The 19,403-nt window shown below is 47.9% G+C and overlaps 1 protein-coding gene across 3 annotated transcripts in view; it reads right to left on the bottom strand.

Moving 5' to 3' along the window:
* Positions 1–8,841: 8,841 nt before the first annotated feature.
* KCNB1 (potassium voltage-gated channel subfamily B member 1) overlaps positions 8,842–19,403 on the bottom strand; it is a 92,090-nt gene continuing 81,528 nt past the window's right edge. For all 3 annotated transcript variants that reach the window (XM_074553849.1, XM_074553848.1, XM_074553850.1), the window contains exon 3: positions 8,842–11,960. In XM_074553849.1, coding sequence (XP_074409950.1) covers positions 9,948–11,960 — 2,013 coding nt within the window. In that variant the 3' untranslated portion in view covers positions 8,842–9,947. The remainder of the gene's footprint in view (positions 11,961–19,403) is intronic.

Below are 19,403 nucleotides of genomic sequence, written 5' to 3'. Positions count from 1 at the left end.
ATTCGATAGCTGTATTCAAGCCTCGTGGCTCTTAATCTACATTTTCTCATGCCTGGATCAATCTTCATCTCACTGTCCCCAAGCACTTGCCTCTCCACTGTTCAGGACAGTGCTAAAAGCTGCATCACTGTGTGGTTAATTTTAAGACTAATTATCATCAAGGCACGAAAACAGCATTTTACATTATGTAATTTTGGGTTTCCACATAGACCTATTCATTTTAGCTTCAATTATTTCTGACCATGTCTGCTTGCATTAGAAAAATGGTGCTGGGTATAGCAAAGTGTAAAAGATTTTTTTTTTTAATTTAAATCTATTTTCTAGTGATTTGGATATATCTTTTATATATCTACAGATAGGTATCTATAAAACAAATAGATATATAAATAAATGTATGTAGATCTATAGATATAAATAAAAGGATAAAATTCTAAAAAATTCTATTAGCAATGTGGATTAATTGTTTAATTATTTAAGGATTAAACTCAATGATGCAGTGTTGCACATGTTTGCTTTTATTTTTCAGGACTCAGGTTAATGCTCAGTGCTTGTGTTTCCAGCCAGAAACCACAAACTTTCATTGCTGTGACCCATTAGTCTCAGCTTGTGCCTGGATGGTTGAAAATGATACTCTGGGGCAAAGTTACCTCTAAATGCTCTTGCTTGCTGAATAATAATGATGCTGCATCTCTTAGTAGCCCAATTTCCTTACAGAAAGTAGCAGGGAAGGTAAGTAAGTAGAAAGAGGCTGTATGGAAGAATCTAATTCATATTTTATAAATACCCTGTAAATTATTTATATGATTACTTTCTCTTCTGAAATTATCAAAATGTACTGAAAAGCTGACCCTTTCTCCATGTTTATCTGTGCTGAAAGCCTGAAGAGCCTCTCTGGGTTTGGCTCCTCAGGACGATGTTGGGTGGGACTGGGACATCCCGGGGGGCTGTGCTGCCCTTCCAGCCCTGCCTGCCAAGGGGAGCTCTGGACCAGCTCTGCCCCGTTTACTGAAGCCAGAATTGGCAGAGCCCCCGTTCAGTGCCCGTTCCTGGGGCCCTCTCCCTGCGGGGGATGGAGGAGCTCCCCAGGCCAGGGCTGCCCTCCCTCCCACAGCCTTTGGTTTGCTGCCTTTGGGGTTGTTGGCTGTCTCCTGGCCCCGTGTGAGGCGGACATCACCTTGCGCTGGGTGCTCAAATTACAGATATTGTGGGTCTGTAGGTGGTTTAGAAGGTGGTGTGCAACAAAAAACCCAAAAAGCTTCCAAGTTCAGCCTAAATATGAACAATCAAAGGAAAATCCATTCAGGTGGTAAGGAAGAGCTGGTGAGGTTATTTCTGACAGAGCCAGAGAGAACAGGTGCCTGGGGATGTGCAGCAGGAGGAGAGGAGTGAGATTTTTGGCCAGTATATGTGACCATGAAACAGAGCAATAAAGGCTTTAGGCTTTTCCATTCCTTTTTATTTATTTCTGTAGGCTGTAGTAAGGGACCATTGCTTTAAAACCCTTAGACATTTGGACATATTTTACAAGACAGAACAGTTTCTGAATGTCACACATTGATCACAGTTTCATACTATTACATGCATATAAAGACACGGATTTTTTTAATAATCTGTTTTACAGAAACAACTGGAGAGGTCAATAAACTCCAACAAAGAATGACTAAATCAAAGTTACAAAAAATGTAAGACTCTAAGTACACTAGTATATGGCTAATGTTGCTGTAATCACCCCAAAAGTGCCAGGGCATTTAAACATTTCTTAAAAGGGAAGAAAACATCTGCTGGTGCATTGGACCAATATAATGGAGTGAATTCCAATATAACCCAATGAAGGGATTGTGCAAGACATGCAGGATCTGCTGGGCACGAGCACGGCCCTCCCTCACAGCTGAGCTGGGCTCCCCACTCATTCCCCACTGCCCGGGTTCAAAAACAACGGTGCCAGCGAGGGAGACCCGGTGCCAGGGTGCCCTCTGGGGCACGGTCAGGTTCGGTTTCCCGCTGTAAAAGCAATTTGATCCAAATGTACCAGCCGAGCCACAGGAAACATGTTTTCCAGTTTTTATTTGTCATGAAGCATCACTTTCTTTTTCAAAAGGACTCCCCAGCTTTCCTGTCCCGCAGCGAGGATGGGAGCCCATGGCTGCCCTGGGGGGCTGTCCCTGGAGGGACCCGGGCTGTCCCGGGCTGTCCCGGGCTGTGCCAGCCCCGGCCGCGGTGCCAGCGCAGCCCTGGGCACTGGGCACGGGGCACGGGGCACTGGGCACAGGCTGAGCAGAGCAGCGTCGCCCGGCTGGTGAGCTGAGGCTTCCTCCTGCTCCCAAACTGCTTCCCTGGCCTGACGAGAGAGCGGGCTCTGCTCAGGAGGTGGGGGTGTTTTTTCAATGCTAATCTAGTTGGAAAGCAGTTTGGCTGGTAGCTGTGGCTGGCCTTTCTGAGTACGGTATCATGGCTTCAAAATTCGAAGTGAAATGCAGATGCTGCTCCCCCACCCGCCCTCCAAACACTCCGGAGGGGAATGGTTCAATGCAGAAGTGATTTTCTACACTGACCATCAAAAAGCCAGAGAATGGGGAAAAAAGTGTTCTTCACAAGCCAACAAAAATGACATAAACAAAATAAATCCCAGGGGTTGTGGGAGCCAACGTGTGGCAGATAGTCTGTGGAGGCAGTAAAACAACAGGAAGAGGAGTCATAAATGGCAGAGCTCCTAAATGAAAAATACAGACTAGAGAAGAACAGATGCACGTTGTTAAATGCAGATTACCAACAGGACCAGAGGCTGTGCTCGACTCAGGGTGAGCCATGGCCCCCCTGCCCCAGTGTCCCCAGGGCAGCAGGGGCTGAGGCTGCTGTGGGGCTGAAGCTGCTGTGGGGCTGAAGCTGCTGTGGGGCTGAAGCACACAGGGCTGCTGTGGGGCTGGGTCCTGCTGTGGGGCCGGGTCCTGCTGCAGGGACAGCCCCTGGCAGTTGGCCGCCATCACCTGTGGGCGCACAGAGAAGGAGCTGCCCCGAGGGGGCTCAGTCAGCCTGCAGTGACTGCCGCCCCTTGCCTGAAGGATTCACCCCTTTCCCAGCCTTTTCACTGCCTTTTGTTTCACTGCCTCTGTTTGCCATCCCTCACCCCGCTGCTTTCCAAGGAGCTGCTGTGGGCAGACACCTCCAGCCCTGAGGCCATACAAAGCTATTAATTTTCCATTAGTTTTTAGAGATATGGGTCCAAGCTCTTTACTGATCTAAAAGGGGCACAGCTCCATTGGCCTCAATGGGCTTTAATTTACAGCAGCAAAGAATTTGTCATTTCATATAAATTTGGCTCTCTGGCTTTCACGAGGCTCTAATTTTGAGGGATCTTTGCCGTATTATTAATTTTTGAAGGTAGTGTCACTGCAGTCTTGGAAAGACCCCTTTAAAAATAAAGGTTAATCCTGTTCAGTCCTACAGAGCTTCAACAGTACTACTTCTAGGTAAAATGAAGGAAGATTTTGCTTTCTCTTCTAAGCCTCTAAGACTGAAAACTTCTTGTGCAATGAAGCCAGGATCAAGCAAAGCAAAATTTGGAGTAGTATTTACAGATATGAACACTTGTGGCACCACCCAACCATTGGTGTCAAAGGACACTTATTGTGGCTTAGATAACACCAGCTAGGAACAGGATTCACGTCCTGGATGCAGACTTTCCCTTCTCCTAAGGTTTCCTCTGCCTGGCTGAGACCAAGTTTCAGTGCAGGAGCCTAAATGTGACCAGCACGGGGTGTGAGATGCACGCTGGAAAATAAACATCTCCTTGCAGGGCTGGGTGCTGCTGGGGCCGCTCCGTCCCGGCACCGCAGGGCAGTTAGGCCTGGTCTGACTGGGAGCTTTCCATGGCTTTGTTGGCTATGCTCTAACAAACTGCTGACATGGAAGGTGCCTTTTGAAGGGATTTATGTGATGACTGATGATAGACATGGCAGCCTATTGCATTAATTGTTTCCTAAGAAAGAAAAATCCCACTCAGCTTTAATACCTTCATTGTGAACAGGCCTTGCTGATAATCACATGCTAAACTGGCTCTTTCATTTGAGGGATACTGTCTGAAACACACACCTTTCCAAATTACACTCAGGTTTATTGGCTATTATAGTGGACACGTAAGAAAATCTCACAAACAAACCAAAGGAAATGGAACCAAACTCCATCTTTGGCAAAAGCACGGTCACTGACCCAACTGCTGGGCCGAACCAGAAGGAAATGTCTGTGCAGAGCCAGAGTGGCTCTGGAGCTCTTCATCGTGCTGACCTTCCACAGGCCATGAGATGGCGTCAGGATGAACATTCATCTCATGGACTTTTTACTAAATTTCTCTGAATATAGCTGTGAGTTCAGCTACAAAGGAGCAAAGAAGATTATTACATAAGCAGGTACATGGACAGATTTTAGCAAAATTAATCAAAATCTGGTCCCCCTCCACAATTTTCTCTGGGACCAAAAATAAAAATTCCAAAAGCCAGTGGGAAATGAAAGTCTGGACACTTCTGATTTAATCCAGGAAAAACATCCCTGAAGGTGCCTGAGCATTGTCAGGTCACTGGCTTGAGTAAGAGCCTAGATTTTGATGTTTATCCCAACTCCATCATGTCACTATTAGGACAATCAGATTCAAAACCTGTCTCTTCTCTCTGTTCTTAATCGATGTGAATCTGGAGAAATTGCAGCCAGGGGTGCTGGGGGACCTCTCCCCTCTGTCACCAAGGGCAGAGCCTGGCCTGCTCCACATTTCTCAGCAGGAACATCTCAGTTCCCACAGCCGGTCCCGGGTTAAAGTACCACAAACAGGAAAATATGAAAACGACAACATCAGACAAACCCCATGACCTTTCACAGATGCACTTCCAGGAGAAATGTTGCAGATGTTCATCAGAAAAAAAAGAAAACAACAACAAAAAGGTTGGGGAATCAGCTGTGTAGATGAACACTGAGAGAGCATCTAATATATTATTCTGTAATAAAAAAAGAAGAAATCTGACTTGATTGCCCTATTATAAATTTGCTAAAAATACAGTTATATATTTATATTTATATTTTTATATATATATATATATATAATTTTTTTTAAATCTGAACAGAAAAATAGACTACTCTGGAATGCATGAAAGTCACATGACTTTTCCATACATCAGATACTTATAAAGCCAACACAATGGCGAGCAGGAGGTACAGAGGTAACTGGACCATCTGTACTTTATCCAGGAGCTATCCAAAGTCAGATTCTCCCCGGACGGGTGACCCAAACGACGCCAGGGCAGCACTGGCTCCGTGCAGAGGCGCTGGAGCCCAGGGCAGCCCTGGCATGGGGGTTCAGGGGTGCCGGGCTGTGCTGGGCAGGAGGAGCCCTGGCTGCTCCGCTCAGCTCCGCTCGGGGACGCGGCGTTCCGAGGAGCTTACAGCAGGGAGAACGTGGCTTTGCAAACCTTGTCTTTGTGAGGAGTTGTACACAACCTTGTTATTTACTATAAACTGTACCGGTCATAATTCTGTCAAGACATAAATATACAGTAGGTACAAATATTAACAATACATTACAATTTTACAGAAGAGAATACTGTTTTCCTTAGAAATGTGTTTCTTATTAGCTGCAAGGGAAGAAAAGGCTACAGTTTATCACAGCCATAGTTGCCAAACAACCTGACCGCCTCAGATGCGTTTCTCATGACTCGCCCAGGCAGAAACTCCCCGGCATGTTCAGGAAGGGAATGTGCGTTCCATGGATTTCTTTTCCTCTCTCTTGCCTTTTTTTTTTTTTTTTTCCTTTCTTCTACCTTTTTTTGACTCTCAAACCTTTCAGAAAAATGTGGATTTCACAGGAGACTCTTTTGTTTTGGGTTGGGGCTTTTTTCCGTAAGTGTGCTTAGGTGAAGTTTTTAAGAAAAGGCACTGAGAAATCTACTGCAAAGTCACTGCTTTTTTCCTCTGTTCAAGCTAAAACTCAAATAATCTTTAGCCTCCTGGTTAAGAAAACTGAACTCTCTCCTTCCACATATATATATATACATTTATATATATGTGTGTGTATGTGTGTGTGTTCTATATATATATTTTTAGGTATGCGTTAAAAGTGATGTTGATGCCGTAAGACACAAGCAAGTGCAGACATCACACGTCCAGAGAGTCCTTGCAGGTATGATGTCCTCTGCAGCAGCAGGTGAGGCTCTGTCAGCTTGCTTGATACTTGGTGCACAGTAAATTTGCAGACCTGAATTCCAAATATCAGTGATTAAACCACCCCCTCTAGCTCGGTGCAAGAGATGTTGCCTGTTTTCCCCAACCACTATGAACTTTGGGAAACATGTATCAAACAAACAAAAATTAAATTATCTTTCTAGGATCTATAGGATTTGGTGAGCATTATGTTTTCCAAGCACTGCCTTTCCTTTGCAATGAGTACAGATTTAGTCTACCATAGCTTCAGGTTAGAGTAGATTTCCCAGTGCTTACATTATATATATGTGTATTATGCACACACACACATATATAGATACATACTTCATATTCAGACTTTATTATTTCATTAAAATAAATTAAACATATTCCTTTTTAATTGGGCACAAAATGAGAGCTACATCATTGTACACAAATAAGAAAGAAATGCTCTTCAAGCATATTATATGCTTAATTTTAAATTATTTGCTTTCTATAAGAAATCTATAGGACTTTGGCTATTTAGAATTAAAAGGAAGATTTTTTTAAATGATACTTTTGAATTTGACTTTCAAAAGTGACTCAGTAAAATGCTACTTTAAAGGTAGGACTAAATAGATGACATAAGGTCTGTGCCATGAGCGATCACGCAAGGCAGACAGAGGGCCTTTGGTTACAAGGAGAGTTGCACCAGTTGACTGTCAGATAAAAAATGATAGAATTGTTGATTTATACATTTTTGTCAGTGCCATCTATCAACCAAATACATCAATTTGGATGAGAGTGTGGTAAATACTACACTATATGGCTATATTTAAATACGTTCACTTTCGTGATATGTAAAATATGACTTTTTTTTCCACATGAAAGCATCAGCTCTAAAAATATTTAACTTGGAAATCACTATTACTTTATAAAAAAAAAATTCCCTGATTTTTCCTCATTTTACATTTGTGCTGATGGCAGACATGACTGATCACTGAAACACAGAGATTATATTATAACTGTTCTCTTTAAGATTTCTTGTTGCCGCTCTGCGGCCTCAGAAAGCCGCAGAATAAATCAGTATTTAAAGCTTATCTGCTGGAAGGTTATTTTCGCTTTTTCGACTCAATCTCAGCCAGTATCTCAGCAATACGTCGGTTCCTCTAAGTACACTTGTATTTGCTATGGCCAAATCCTGCCGTGCCTGCCCTGCGGGGAGCGGCGCCTGCGGGAGCGGAGCGGGGCTGGGAACGCGGGGCTGCGCTTGGCACGGCACGGTACGGCACGGCACGGCCCGGCACCGCACGGCACGGCACGGCACGGCACGGCACGGCACGGCACGGCCTGGCACGGCCCGGCACGGCACGGCCCGGCACGGTACGGCCCGGTACGGCACGGTACGGCACGGCACGGCACGGCCCGGCACGGTACGGCACGGCACGGCACGGCCCGGCACTGTACGGCACGGCCCGGCACGGTACGGCACGGCACGGCACGGCACGGCCCGGCACCGCACGGTACGGTACGGCACGGCACGGCACGGCCCGGCACCGCACGGTACGGTACGGCACGGTACGGTACGGCATGGTACGGCCCGGCACGGCACGGCACCGCACGGTACGGCCCGGCCCGGCACGGCCCGGCACGGCACGGCACCGCACGGCACCGCACGGTACGGCACGGCACGGTACGGCTTCTGCCCCGCTGCAACACCCGGGCGGCTCCCTCGGCCGGGACGGGCTGGCTGAGTGGAGCAGAGCTCCGGGCACAGCTCCTGGCAAAGGGCACAGCTCCGGGCACAGCTCTGGGCACAATTCCGGGCACAGCTCCTGGCAAAGGGCACGGCTCCGGGCACAGCTCTGGGCACAATTCCGGGCACAGCTCCGGGCACAGCTCCGCACACAGTTCCGTGCACAGCTCCGGGCACAGCTCCTGGCACAGCTCCGGGCACAGCTCTGGGCACAGTTCCGGGCACAGCTCCGGGCACAGCTCCTGCCAAGGAGACGCCGGGCAAAGCCATCCTCACAACCCGCCCTAGCTCCTGAAACAGAAATGTGCTTATTGCTTTTGTCCGTACATGCTGCATTCACTATTACGGGTTACAGACAGGGCTGCACGGCCGGGACGGACACACGGCTACATTCAGGACTAACCGACACTTGTTTTTTACAATAGGAAGGAACAAACTGCAGGGGACTCGAGTGGCTCCCACGCGTGCCCCTCTGCTCCCACGGGCCGTGTCTCAGCTCGTCGCTGCAGATTGCTACACCCCGGCAGGACCTCAGGCCAGCTCAGGAAACGCTCGGTGACGGAGCCATTTACTACTGAGTTTTACAGTAGAAACAGAGAACAACATAAAAGGTTACCATCACAGTTATCACAGGACAAGTTGTGACTTGCTACAGGCTTGTAACAAGTCACAGTCACAACAAGAGGCACAAATTAAAGTAGTGCTTGGTTAAAGTGCTTGATTGTTACGCTCTGCTATCCTACTCCAGCATTGCAACAACGACAACAAAAAGTCAACATAAAGTGCTTTCCCCCCCCCACCCCGAGATTAAAAACCAAAGACAAATTATTTCCTACACAATTTGACATAACTTTATTGAAACAATAATATTTTAAAAACCTAGGCTGGTGGCTGCTAGTTCTGTTCACTTAAAATGGTCAGATCTCTTTTTTTTTTTCCTTTCCTCTTTATTTTCTTGTTTCATTTAAAAATGACTGGATGTTATTAAAACGTCAGGCCTGATTCTCCTGCCTCTCGCGGCTGCTTCGTGCCACGGCCCTGCAGGAGCCTCTGCTGCCCGACCTCGTGGCAAGAGGGAGCACAGCCAGGCCTGGCACGGGTCGCTACCGAATCCCTCTTTTTGCATATTTATGTAACACTTGCATATCTCTCCCTGCGCTGCTCGGGCGCAGAAAGCTCCGGCCCAGCTGCTCCTCTGGCGGCGCCGGGCGGGCACGGCCGCGCCTGGCACGGGCAGGGCGGGCACGGCTCCCCCCGGGCAGGGCTCCTGCTTCTGCATGGCTCCTCCGGCCCTCCCGGGCCACGCCGGCCCCGGGGCAGGCACCGGCTTCTCGCCGAGGGCAAGTGCGAGTCTCCCTATGTCCTAGGGCATGTGTGGAATTAGGTACAAGTGGTGCAACTCACCCTGCTAATATTTCAAAAGAAAACATCGGGTCCTACAGGATATCAGATTGTTAAACACACAAAGAGCATTTTAAGAATTGGTTTCTCTAGACCGTTAATTGTTTCAAATGCTTTTCGCTTGGATTTTCCAATAATGCAAGTGTTCCCTGTTACCTTTAAACATAATATCCATCAGAGAAAGCTGTAGATGGGGAACCGCTGCCCTGAAGCAGTGAACACTGTGTTTTTGAAAGCTTTATACCAACCCCAGCAATTTATTCCAGAGTTCAAATCTGGCTGCCTTGGCATCCTTTATGGAACTAATGCAACTCAGATGTTAATATTTCCAAAAGGAGCTCTAGCGTTCAAGGGGAATGGATGGATATTTGGTCACATTGGCTTCACTGGACAACATGAAAGGAGATCAATGTGTGATCATGATTTGCAATCATTTTTTGACTGATGTGGGCAATGTCTTTAAAGTTGTTTCAGAGAAGGACATTTTCACAAACCCACACTGGACCTCCCCCAGACTTTTAGAAACAGGTGGCTTGTTTCAGCCAAGTTCATGCCATGCAGAAGCTCTTTTGTTTGTGTTGACTGTGAAGATATTCCTCTAAATTCTCAGTAAGTTCTTTCAGACCCCAACTCAGATGCTTTGATCATGTGTGTTAGCATGTCCTCCGCTGCCTGGTAATACATGGACTTCTGGGGAAATGTGATTTTCTAGTCTGACAGTCTCCTGATTGCCCTGGGTTCTTCCAGTGATACCTTCCATACAGTAAATGCAGTTCTGCCCTATCTGCTTAGGGGAGGTGGGTAAAGCAGCAGCTTCTAGATGGTTCTTCTCTGTTCTATAAACATGGTCCTTTTGCTTTAGATAGCCACTACTTGCAACACTGTACTTGGGACTCACATTTCCAGGCGGACTCGAGTCATACATCAGCTGACCCTCATCATCGGTGTCAGCATCGATGTATTTGTGTATACCAGCATCGTGGAAGTTGAAAGCTATGGCTGCCTGGGACTCTGGTGACTTTGGGGGGGTTCTCGCGCTCGCAGTTGTGTAGATCGAGGTTTCTGGGCTCATGAGAGACCTGTCAGAGAGTAAGGAAGTGTCTGCGGCAGCAGCAGCGGCTCCCCGGCTCTTGAGAGGGTCTGGGTACGTTCTCAGTACATTTGATGCTGGTACGAATGTGCTGGTGTCCTCTTCCATGAAGTTGACTTTGAGAGATCTTAGTTTTAACGGGTTACTGGCCTTGATGGAGCTCCTGGGACTGTCGATGAAGAAAGCAGAGCGGTGGCTGCTTTCGGAGCCGGGGTTCACGTCCATGTACCTGCTGGCGCTGCCCTCGGGCCTGCCCTGCTCCTGGGGGGCGCCCTTGCAGGGCAGGGCGGTGAGCGGGCTGTGCGGGAAGCGCGCGGGGTCGGGGAACTCGGCGGCGCAGCTGATGAAGCTGTCGATGCTGGACATGCTCCTCATGTCCACGATGCCGTCCGTGCGCGTCGCCAGCAGCGGCACCATCGGGCCTGGGAGGGTTTCCATTTCCAGCTCTTCCTTTTGCTTTCCAGCTTGACTCGGCTCTTTAGTGATAAGGTTTGGCTGGGACTGAGTCTTTGCCATTTTGTTGTACATGTCCTCGAGCTGTTGGACGTTCAGGTGTTGGGGACTTGAAGATGACCTGGCTTTTTCTGGGGATCCTTGTTCCTTAGTTTCAAAAGATTTACTAGAACTAGTTTCAGAGAGTGTTCTCTTGGTCCATTTCCATTTGCTTGGAGATAAATGATTGTCCTGAACTTTATCCTTTTTGGCTATGCTTTCTCCATTCTTTTCAACCACAATGTCCATGAGTTCTATGCTACGAGCGAACGCATCCTTCATGTTCATGGAAACAATACTGCCATTTCTTTTTGCTCTTTCAAGAGCTTCCCTGCGCTTAATGGCTTTCTCCTGCCTCTTCTGCTCTTTGTAAAACTCTGAGAAGTTATTGACAATAATTGGGATGGGAAGAGCTATCACCAGCACACCAGCAATGCAGCACAGTCCTCCCACTATTTTACCCAAAAGAGTTTTGGGGTAAATGTCTCCATAGCCTACTGTTGTCATGGTGATTGTTGCCCACCAGAAAGAAGCTGGGATGCTCTTGAATTTTGTATCATCCTCATCCTTTTCTGCAAAAAACACTAAACTGGAGAAGATCATAATGCCCATAGCCAGAAACAAGATGAGTAATCCAAGTTCATTGTAACTCCTCCTCAGTGTAAACCCCAAGGACTGCAAACCCGTGGAGTGTCGGGCCAGTTTTAGAATCCGGAGTATCCTCATGATCCGAAATATTTGGACCACTCTTCGTACATTTTGGAACTGAAGTACACTTTTATTGGATTCTGTGAGGAAGATAGTAACATAGTAGGGTAAGATAGCCAGCAAATCTATAGCGTTCAGCGGGCCTTTGAAAAACTTCCATTTCTTCGGGGAGGAGAGGAAGCGCAGGAGGTATTCCATGGTAAACCAGGCAATGCACACCGCTTCCACGTGGGCCAGCTGGGGGTTATCTGTGGTCTGCCCAAATTCATCCACGCCTTGTAGCTCAGGAAGTGTGTTAAGGGACAAGGCAATTGTAGATAGTACAATAAACATGATGGAAATGATTGCCAAAATCTGGAAAGGAAAGAGAAAACAGTGAGTTAATCTCAGAACACACGAGGCTGTCTCTTGCTGCCGTTAACACATGGCTGCATTTTCACTCACACGTTGCAAGACCCATTTTGCTCAGCACACACAAGTCAGATAACCAATGCATCCTGAGCTGAGTTTATTTTGGGAGCTGTTTAGTTATGGCAGTTGCATAAAGGAGATAAAGCCTCTACTCCGACTCCTGTGCTTTCATCTCCGTGCAGTCAAGGAACTCGTAAGGAACAGCTAGGATGCCAGGAGGGCTGTGAAGCAGCAGGAGCTTTTGATTAACTACTAATTAGGTGCCCAACAAGGCCCATCTGGACAACAAGCTCTGAAATTTAAGCAAGAAGGAATGCAATTGTGAATACATGATTTGATCAGAGTGATGTCCTCCATTTAATGAACAGTTACTGCTGTAATTTGGGGTGCTGATGGCTAATTATAGAGATGTGTGTGCAAGTCTACTACATAAGCATACAAATAATACACTCTTGTTTAATGACTCATCTCTAATTCAGTTCTTGATGGTTGTGAAAAACATGAAGACTTCACCAAGCTTTCTAAGCCATTTTGAGTTTTCTGGAGGAGAGAGCAAGCATCTGAGCAAACCAAATTGGACAACACTGAGACAGCCAAGGCAGGGCAGGTCCAGTCACTGGGGCCTCACACATCTCAAACTCAAGAGAGTAAAATGCAAATTAAGTGTCTCATGGTGGAGTGTGGGGATATTTAGATGTTAATTACTTCTTCATGGTGGCTTGTTTCAAAAACCATGTCCTGGAGACCAGGCACTGCCCCTGAGAAGCAGAGAGCCTGATTTGCTTTCCTAGAAGGCTCTTTTGGTGGTTTTGCTGTCACTTCTTTGTTTACAACCCACCATTTCTGAAGGTGTTTGGGATATTTGCAATGGTAATTTCAATTAGTTTTGCTTGGCTTTATCTCTGCCCACTATACACAGAAGGGCTTATTTGTAGGCTTAGATGTGTGTACCTGTTGGGTTTTATCTCCTTCACTTTCAGTGTAAATATTAACACTCCATCTTTATGCAGTGAATGGCATCCAGCAGCAGTAATTGGTGTCAAACCTTCTGCTTCCTTTGATATACCTTCCTGCTTTGAAGATCAAGGCAATGCCAGATGAATATAAATAAATTAACTGGGAGATCTAAGGGTAAAATTTGATTTTGGTTTAGGAGATTTAGCCACAAAGCTAGGCAATAAACAGAGACAGGCATTTATCATTTCTCCCACAAGCTGCAGCAAGATGTCACTTGTGCTCCCAAGACACAGATTTTCCCCCTTACTCATCTGCTGCAACCACATCTTTGGGAATCTTCTCAGGCTAAGAAAAACTTCTAAGTGTGAGTTGATTGTCCTCAGTTATTCAAGGCACTTTTCAATTGGAAAGCACATAAAATTGAGATGGAGTATCTCCAGCAGGGTTTAGAAGAGATACCTTGTCCTGGTAGCATCTACCATCCACTAAAAGCCACCCACGGAGCAGTTGTGCACAGAAAACTGGATCCAGCTGCTGCTGTCAGGCTTTAGCACTGTTCAGTCGCACAGGGCTCTGTCCCAAAGTATTTACAGTCTGGGATTTCAGATTATAGAAATCACCATCTGTCTCTCTAATAAGGTTTCCCATCTTGGCTGTACTGAACCTCTAGCTTGGCAGCTCTTGTATTTTCCACTGTCAGTAATGAGAGACAGAAAGCTGGAGGGAAGGGAGGCCTCTAGGGATGTTCTGCATCACAGGCAGCCTTTTCATTCCATTCCTGGCTTCCCTCCTCCCTCTACTCTTACAGGTTCACTTCTCTTTAACAAGAAAAGCCAATGGGACCGATTTTGACTTGTGGTGCAAGGATGGGCAGGATTTCAGGAAAAAAATTTCTCCTCCACTAAACTGGCTGTTTCACAAAAGTTTTGGTGGAGTGAATCTCTGGATTGCTGCTATGGTTCCCTTGTGGAAGCTAAATAACCCAGGAACAGGCAGGGCAGGTTTTGGATAAATTTAAAGCATTTAAAGTGCCTCAAAGTGATTAGCATGATTGTACACACACGCTGGTTATTACACATGCAAATGAGACAAGCAGGCTCATTTGGGAGCAAGTGCAGCCAGTTTGTGCCACTGCTGTTTCCTGAGGCAAGATGGATGGGCCATGCTGGCAAGCCTTTAGTCCCCACCTCCTCAAACCCCCAAAGCTGGGCTGGCCTCCTGCCCCTGGCACCTTTCAGGACATCCCCGCCTGCCCTGGGGCTGCTCCTGTGCTGGCAGGGTCTGTGCTCCTCCCTGCGCCAGGGGAGGAGGCTGCTCAGCAGTTTCCATCTCTGGCTGTGCCGGGGCAGGGCGCGTGCCCACCCTGCAGGTGTGGGTGCCCACCCTACAGGTGTGGGTGCCCACCCTGCAGCTTGCACAGAATGGGGCAGCAGGGACTGACCCAGCGTCGAGGCTGGCTGACATTTATGGCTTGGGTGTTTTCTTTGCACTGCTAAAAACCCCAGCAGAGATAAAGGCATAAGGCTGGAGACTTTCAAGGCCATTAAAATTTATGAGAACTGGCTGCCCCAATCCCATAGATGGCTCTAAAATCTCAGGGTAAGCAGATCCGAGATCTCTCTGCTCGTGGCAACATGCCCTATACTTTTTCTGTCTTCATACTCGGTAATGAAGCTGATATAGCAAGGAGAAGGGGTGGTGTGTGGGAGAGAGTAGGAGGGTGTTTGAATATAGATTCGATATTCTTGGAAATACGATGAGGAAATTGTTATGTAATCAAGAAGTTCAATAATGGTTTTGTCTAATGTGCTTTTTTAGCTCCACCGAGGCCTGCAGAGTTAATCTGGCATCAGGACCAGGTTTCATTCATACGCTCCATTTACCAAGGGATTTTTCCTGCAGCCCCTCAGCTTTCCCAAGCTGCAATACACTTTGAGTCAGACTGTCCAGCTCCATCCAGCCACGCCTGTGCCAGCCTCTGTCTCCCCAGGCTCTGAGGAACAGAGCATGGTGTATTTTCAGCAATATCCCACGTGCTGCACAGTGCAGAAACAGATGGAGAGTTCCTTAGTCTCCTCCCTACTTGATTCTGCACAGGAATAACATCTCCTGATCGCAGCAGCTATACATGTCTGTGGTATTTATTGACAGGGACTTGTTTTAGGAGACATCTCTTCACTAGAAAATGCCTAAATATTCATAAACTGAAAGAGTCTGCAGAACACAATCACTTCTGATCTCCTGATGTCAAGATTCTGACCACTGGGCTTGCAGGATGTCTTTTCGAGAAAATGCCGAAGCCATAATGAAAGGTCACACCTGCTTCTTGCATCATGGCAAGTTGAGGCCAAAGTGGGGGCTATGGCTGCAAGGGAAGTACAGAGAACCTTTAATCCGATTTTTTCACGTGGAAGGATGTTAAGATGTAAGACCTTGAATCTCCAAACCCCTTAAGTCCTGCTGGTTCCTGCTCAGGAGTTTTCCCTGACCGGGCACTTTCCATGTCCCTTTGAGGCACTGCCCACACAGGGCCCCAGGAGCCCCCTGCCCCAGGAGCTGTGAGCTCTGGAGGGGCCCTGCACAGCCAGCCCAGCTCCCTGAGCACACACACTGAGCTCCTGAGTGCCCTGGGCACACACACTGAGCTCCTGAGTGTCCCTGCACAGCCAGCCCAGCTCCCTGAGCACACACACTGAGCTCCTGAGTGTCCCTGCACACACTGAGCTCCTGAGTGCCCTGGGCACACACACTGAGCTCCTGAGTGCCCCTGCACACCCAGCCCAGCTCCCTGAGCACACAGACCTGTAGGAAGGCAAACCCCTGCACTCCTCTGCAAGCACTACTGCACAGCATAACCTCCATAAAACCAGGATCAGGATAAAGTCACTTGTGTTTTGCTTTGGAAACATATATGAGATTTTAATTTTGACATTTGCCTGGAAAAGCCAAGATTGAATAATGTTTAATTATTTGATTTAAATTACAGCTGTAATAAGTTTATCTGTTGAGAGAGCAAGTCTATTTAGTTAAAAGAGGATACTTGTGCTGATCCTATGTCAATGCCAGGGAGCTGCAGCTACAGCTGCTGACTCAGGGCTGGTGGGCAGAGAGCTGCCCTCAGGCAGAGCTGGCTGTAAACTCTTTAATACTCCTAAGAACATGCTTAGTTGTCAGAGAGCTATCAAACCCCATCAAATGATAAATGGTGTCAGTCTTCTTTCAGAGCAAAGCCCAGATGTAAATGGTGCGCTGGAGAAGGAAATTATAGATGAATGAATATACTGAAAAGGCAAATTTGAAAAACACACACTGCCTTTAGACATCAGCACAGTGACAGCTCTCAGGAGAGGATGAGAGGGAAGCATCTGTCCCATTTCTGCTGCTGCAAGCATGGGGGAAGTCAAAGAAGAAAACAAATGAATGGCACATGGAAGCTGAAGTTTCCCGTTTTCCTCCTGGCTTTGCCTTGTGCCCAGGATGGTGCAACCCCAGCCAGCAGCACCACTGGGAGACATGCCAGCCCCCAGCCCTGGTCAGCCCAGCCCGGCCCTGCTGCATCCTCCAGCACAGCCAGGGCCAACTCCAGACCAAGCCCTTCCCTCGAGCTGCCTCTGCTGCCTCACCCTGCTCTCACCTTGCCACCCTGTGCTCTTCTGTGCACCAGGCTGCTCCCGGACAGGCTGGGATGGCAGCGCGGGGCTGCACAGCCTGGCCCTTCCCTGGGGGAGAGCTGCACACACAGAGCCGGGCGGAGACTGCCCCAGGGCCAGGGCATCGTGCCCGCTCTGCAGCCCTGTGCCCCTGCAGCCCTGTGCCACTGCAGCTCCTGCACCCCTGTGCCCCTACAGCTCCTGCAGCTCCTGCAGCCCTGTGCCCCTGCAGCCCTGTGCCCCTGCAGCCCTGTGCCCCTGCAGCCCTGTGCCCCTACAGCTCCTGCAGCTCCTGCAGCTGCCACTGGCTCCCCACCCCTGCATGGACAGAACCTCCCCCTGGCCCCTCTCAGGTTTCCCTCTCCCTTTCCCACCAACTGCCTTGCATTTAAGCAGACGGAGGTTTGGACTCAGAAAAAACAAAAAAATAAAGCAAAAATATAAAGCAACAAAAAGCCTGCCTTCCACCTCAGCACTGCTGAGGGCCTGAGAGCAGCTCTTGAAGATCCTTTGGGATTCTGCCCTGCACCAGGCAGAGACAATGCTCGTGCTGCACTCCCACCACGAGAGCAGTCTGCTCAGCCTCAGACACTATTTACAGGGGATGCTGAGCTCCAAGTGTTGCTGTTCGCAGGAGTAGTTGTGGGAGGGTTTTTTTTAATGGTTAAATTCAATCAGGAATGTGCCAAGATAGCATGAAATCAACTAAATGTAATTAAGCAAAAAACTATTAGCTTGATTGCTAAACCAGTCTTCCTCTCATGAATATGCATGAGAATAATTGATATTAATTCTTTTCAAATCTGAAGCACATTAGTCCTGCATATTATAGTGTAGAGTTTTTGGAAGACTAAACCAGTTCCACTGCTGCTTTCTCACCAAAATGCATAATTAGTCTTGCTGCAGGGAGATTTACCAATCATTGATACCATCCTGAGTGGCCACATAGAGAAGAAAATAGAACAGAGCTCAAGTGATGTTTTGCCTGCAAAAAACAACGACCTGTTTAACATTTCTTCCAGAAATGTGTTAGGAAAAGTGGCAAATCCATTTACCAGCATCAGCCACAGCAATGGCATTGTGTAGAGACAGGGAAGCCTGCAGGAGCAGTAAATCCCTGAGGAGAGAAGGGCAGGGGCAAAATCCTCTCCTGTTGAATGAGCCTGATACCAGCAGGGCCCTGTCAGCTGCGTGTCCATGCGTCCAGGTGTCCAGCTGTCCATCTGTCCAGGTGTCAGGTGTCCAGGTGTCACTGTCCAGATATCCAGGTGTCCAGGTGTCAGATGTCAGGTGTCAGATGTCAGGTGTCAGATGTCAGGTGTCCAGCTGTCCAGCTGTCCAGGTGTCAGATGTCAGAAGTCCCGGTGTCCAGGTGTCAAATGTCAGGTGTCCACCTGTCAGGTATCACGTGTCAGGTGTCCAGGTGTCCAGGTGTCAGATGTCAGGTGTCCAAGTGTCAGGTTCCCGGTGTCCAGGTGTTCCTGGGCTGTTCCCAAGGGCTGCCTTCAGCTCCCTCAGCTGCTGCTGCCCCTGGGCTCCAACTGCAGCTCCTGGGGCTGCTCCACTGCATTTCAGAGGGCATTATTTTCCTTTTTTGAACTGATGCCTGGGATAAGGGCATAAAATTCAGGCTGAGGCATTTCTGCTGCCTCACAGGCTGTCCTTGGGGTGCAGCCTCCCAGCAGGGCCTGCTTGGACACTCGGCCTGACCCAAGAGGAGCCTTGGTGGCACCTCTTGCACTGATGGCATAACCTGGGGCTCACACAAGGGATTACAGCTGCCACCCTTGCAGTGCCCTGCAAAGAAATTGGGTATTAACATTCTTTTTTCCCAAAAGAGACTTATGGAGCTTCTGCAGGTGGTGGGAAGCAGACTGGCAGGATCCAGACTCCAAGCTCTCAGCACCTTCCCAGCTCTCAGTTCTTTATTCTGCTAAAACCTTTTTCTTTCTCTCCACCATGCCCAGAGCCCTCCTCCTGTCGGGCAGGCAGAGCTTGTGTCAGGCAAAGGACTTGGGTGCAGGAGTCCACCTTCCCAAGCCAGGGTTCCCAAGGCTTTTCTCTAGAGCAGAGCACGGAACCCTCGCTGACAGCTCTGGCACAACGTGATTGAAGTGTTTTAATCTCAAGCACAGATGGTTCTTCCCTTTATAAGCACCAAACACTGGATTGGATGTCACATATTTAATAAATAGCAACAACTGTATACAAACTGTTTACAAAAGCTGCTAAAAACTAATCCTTGGCAACAAATCACTCATATTAGCATGGGGCCATAGCAAGTGGTAAGTAGTGCCAGTGGACAGCAAATCTGTGTGAACATAAAAGCAGCTCTACATCAGCAGTTCAATAAGAGAGTTTGATCTTGCCTCACTATGAGAGTTTTGATGCATTCTTGCTATAAATACAGAAGATGAAACAGAACTGTGGAGATGTATACTTAGTTCTTTGTTGGGGTGCCTTTTCTTCTTTTTTTTCTTTTCTTTTTTGTTTATTGTTGTGTTGCTTTTGAGGTTTTTTAAAATTCAATTTGAGCTCAGAAAATGCTCAAACTCTTTGAAGTGTTCTCCGGCAGTCTGGGAATATTCACTCCATGCTTGCTGACTTTTGCCATGGACAACAAAGCCCAGGATAAACAAACACCAGCTTGGGCAGCCCTTGGCTCTCCCAGCAGAAGCTCTGCCAGCCTTTCCTGCATCCCTGCATCCCTACAGCCCAGGCACCACAGCGCTGCCTCTGCCAGAGCACCACTCCTGCGCTCATCCCCCTGAAAAGGGCA

This window comes from Zonotrichia albicollis, chromosome 17 (genome assembly GCF_047830755.1).
Source record: "Zonotrichia albicollis isolate bZonAlb1 chromosome 17, bZonAlb1.hap1, whole genome shotgun sequence".
NCBI classification, from domain to species: domain Eukaryota; kingdom Metazoa; phylum Chordata; class Aves; order Passeriformes; family Passerellidae; genus Zonotrichia; species Zonotrichia albicollis.
Note: the sequence above shows the minus strand (reverse complement) of the source record. Positions and strands in the feature narration are given on the sequence as shown.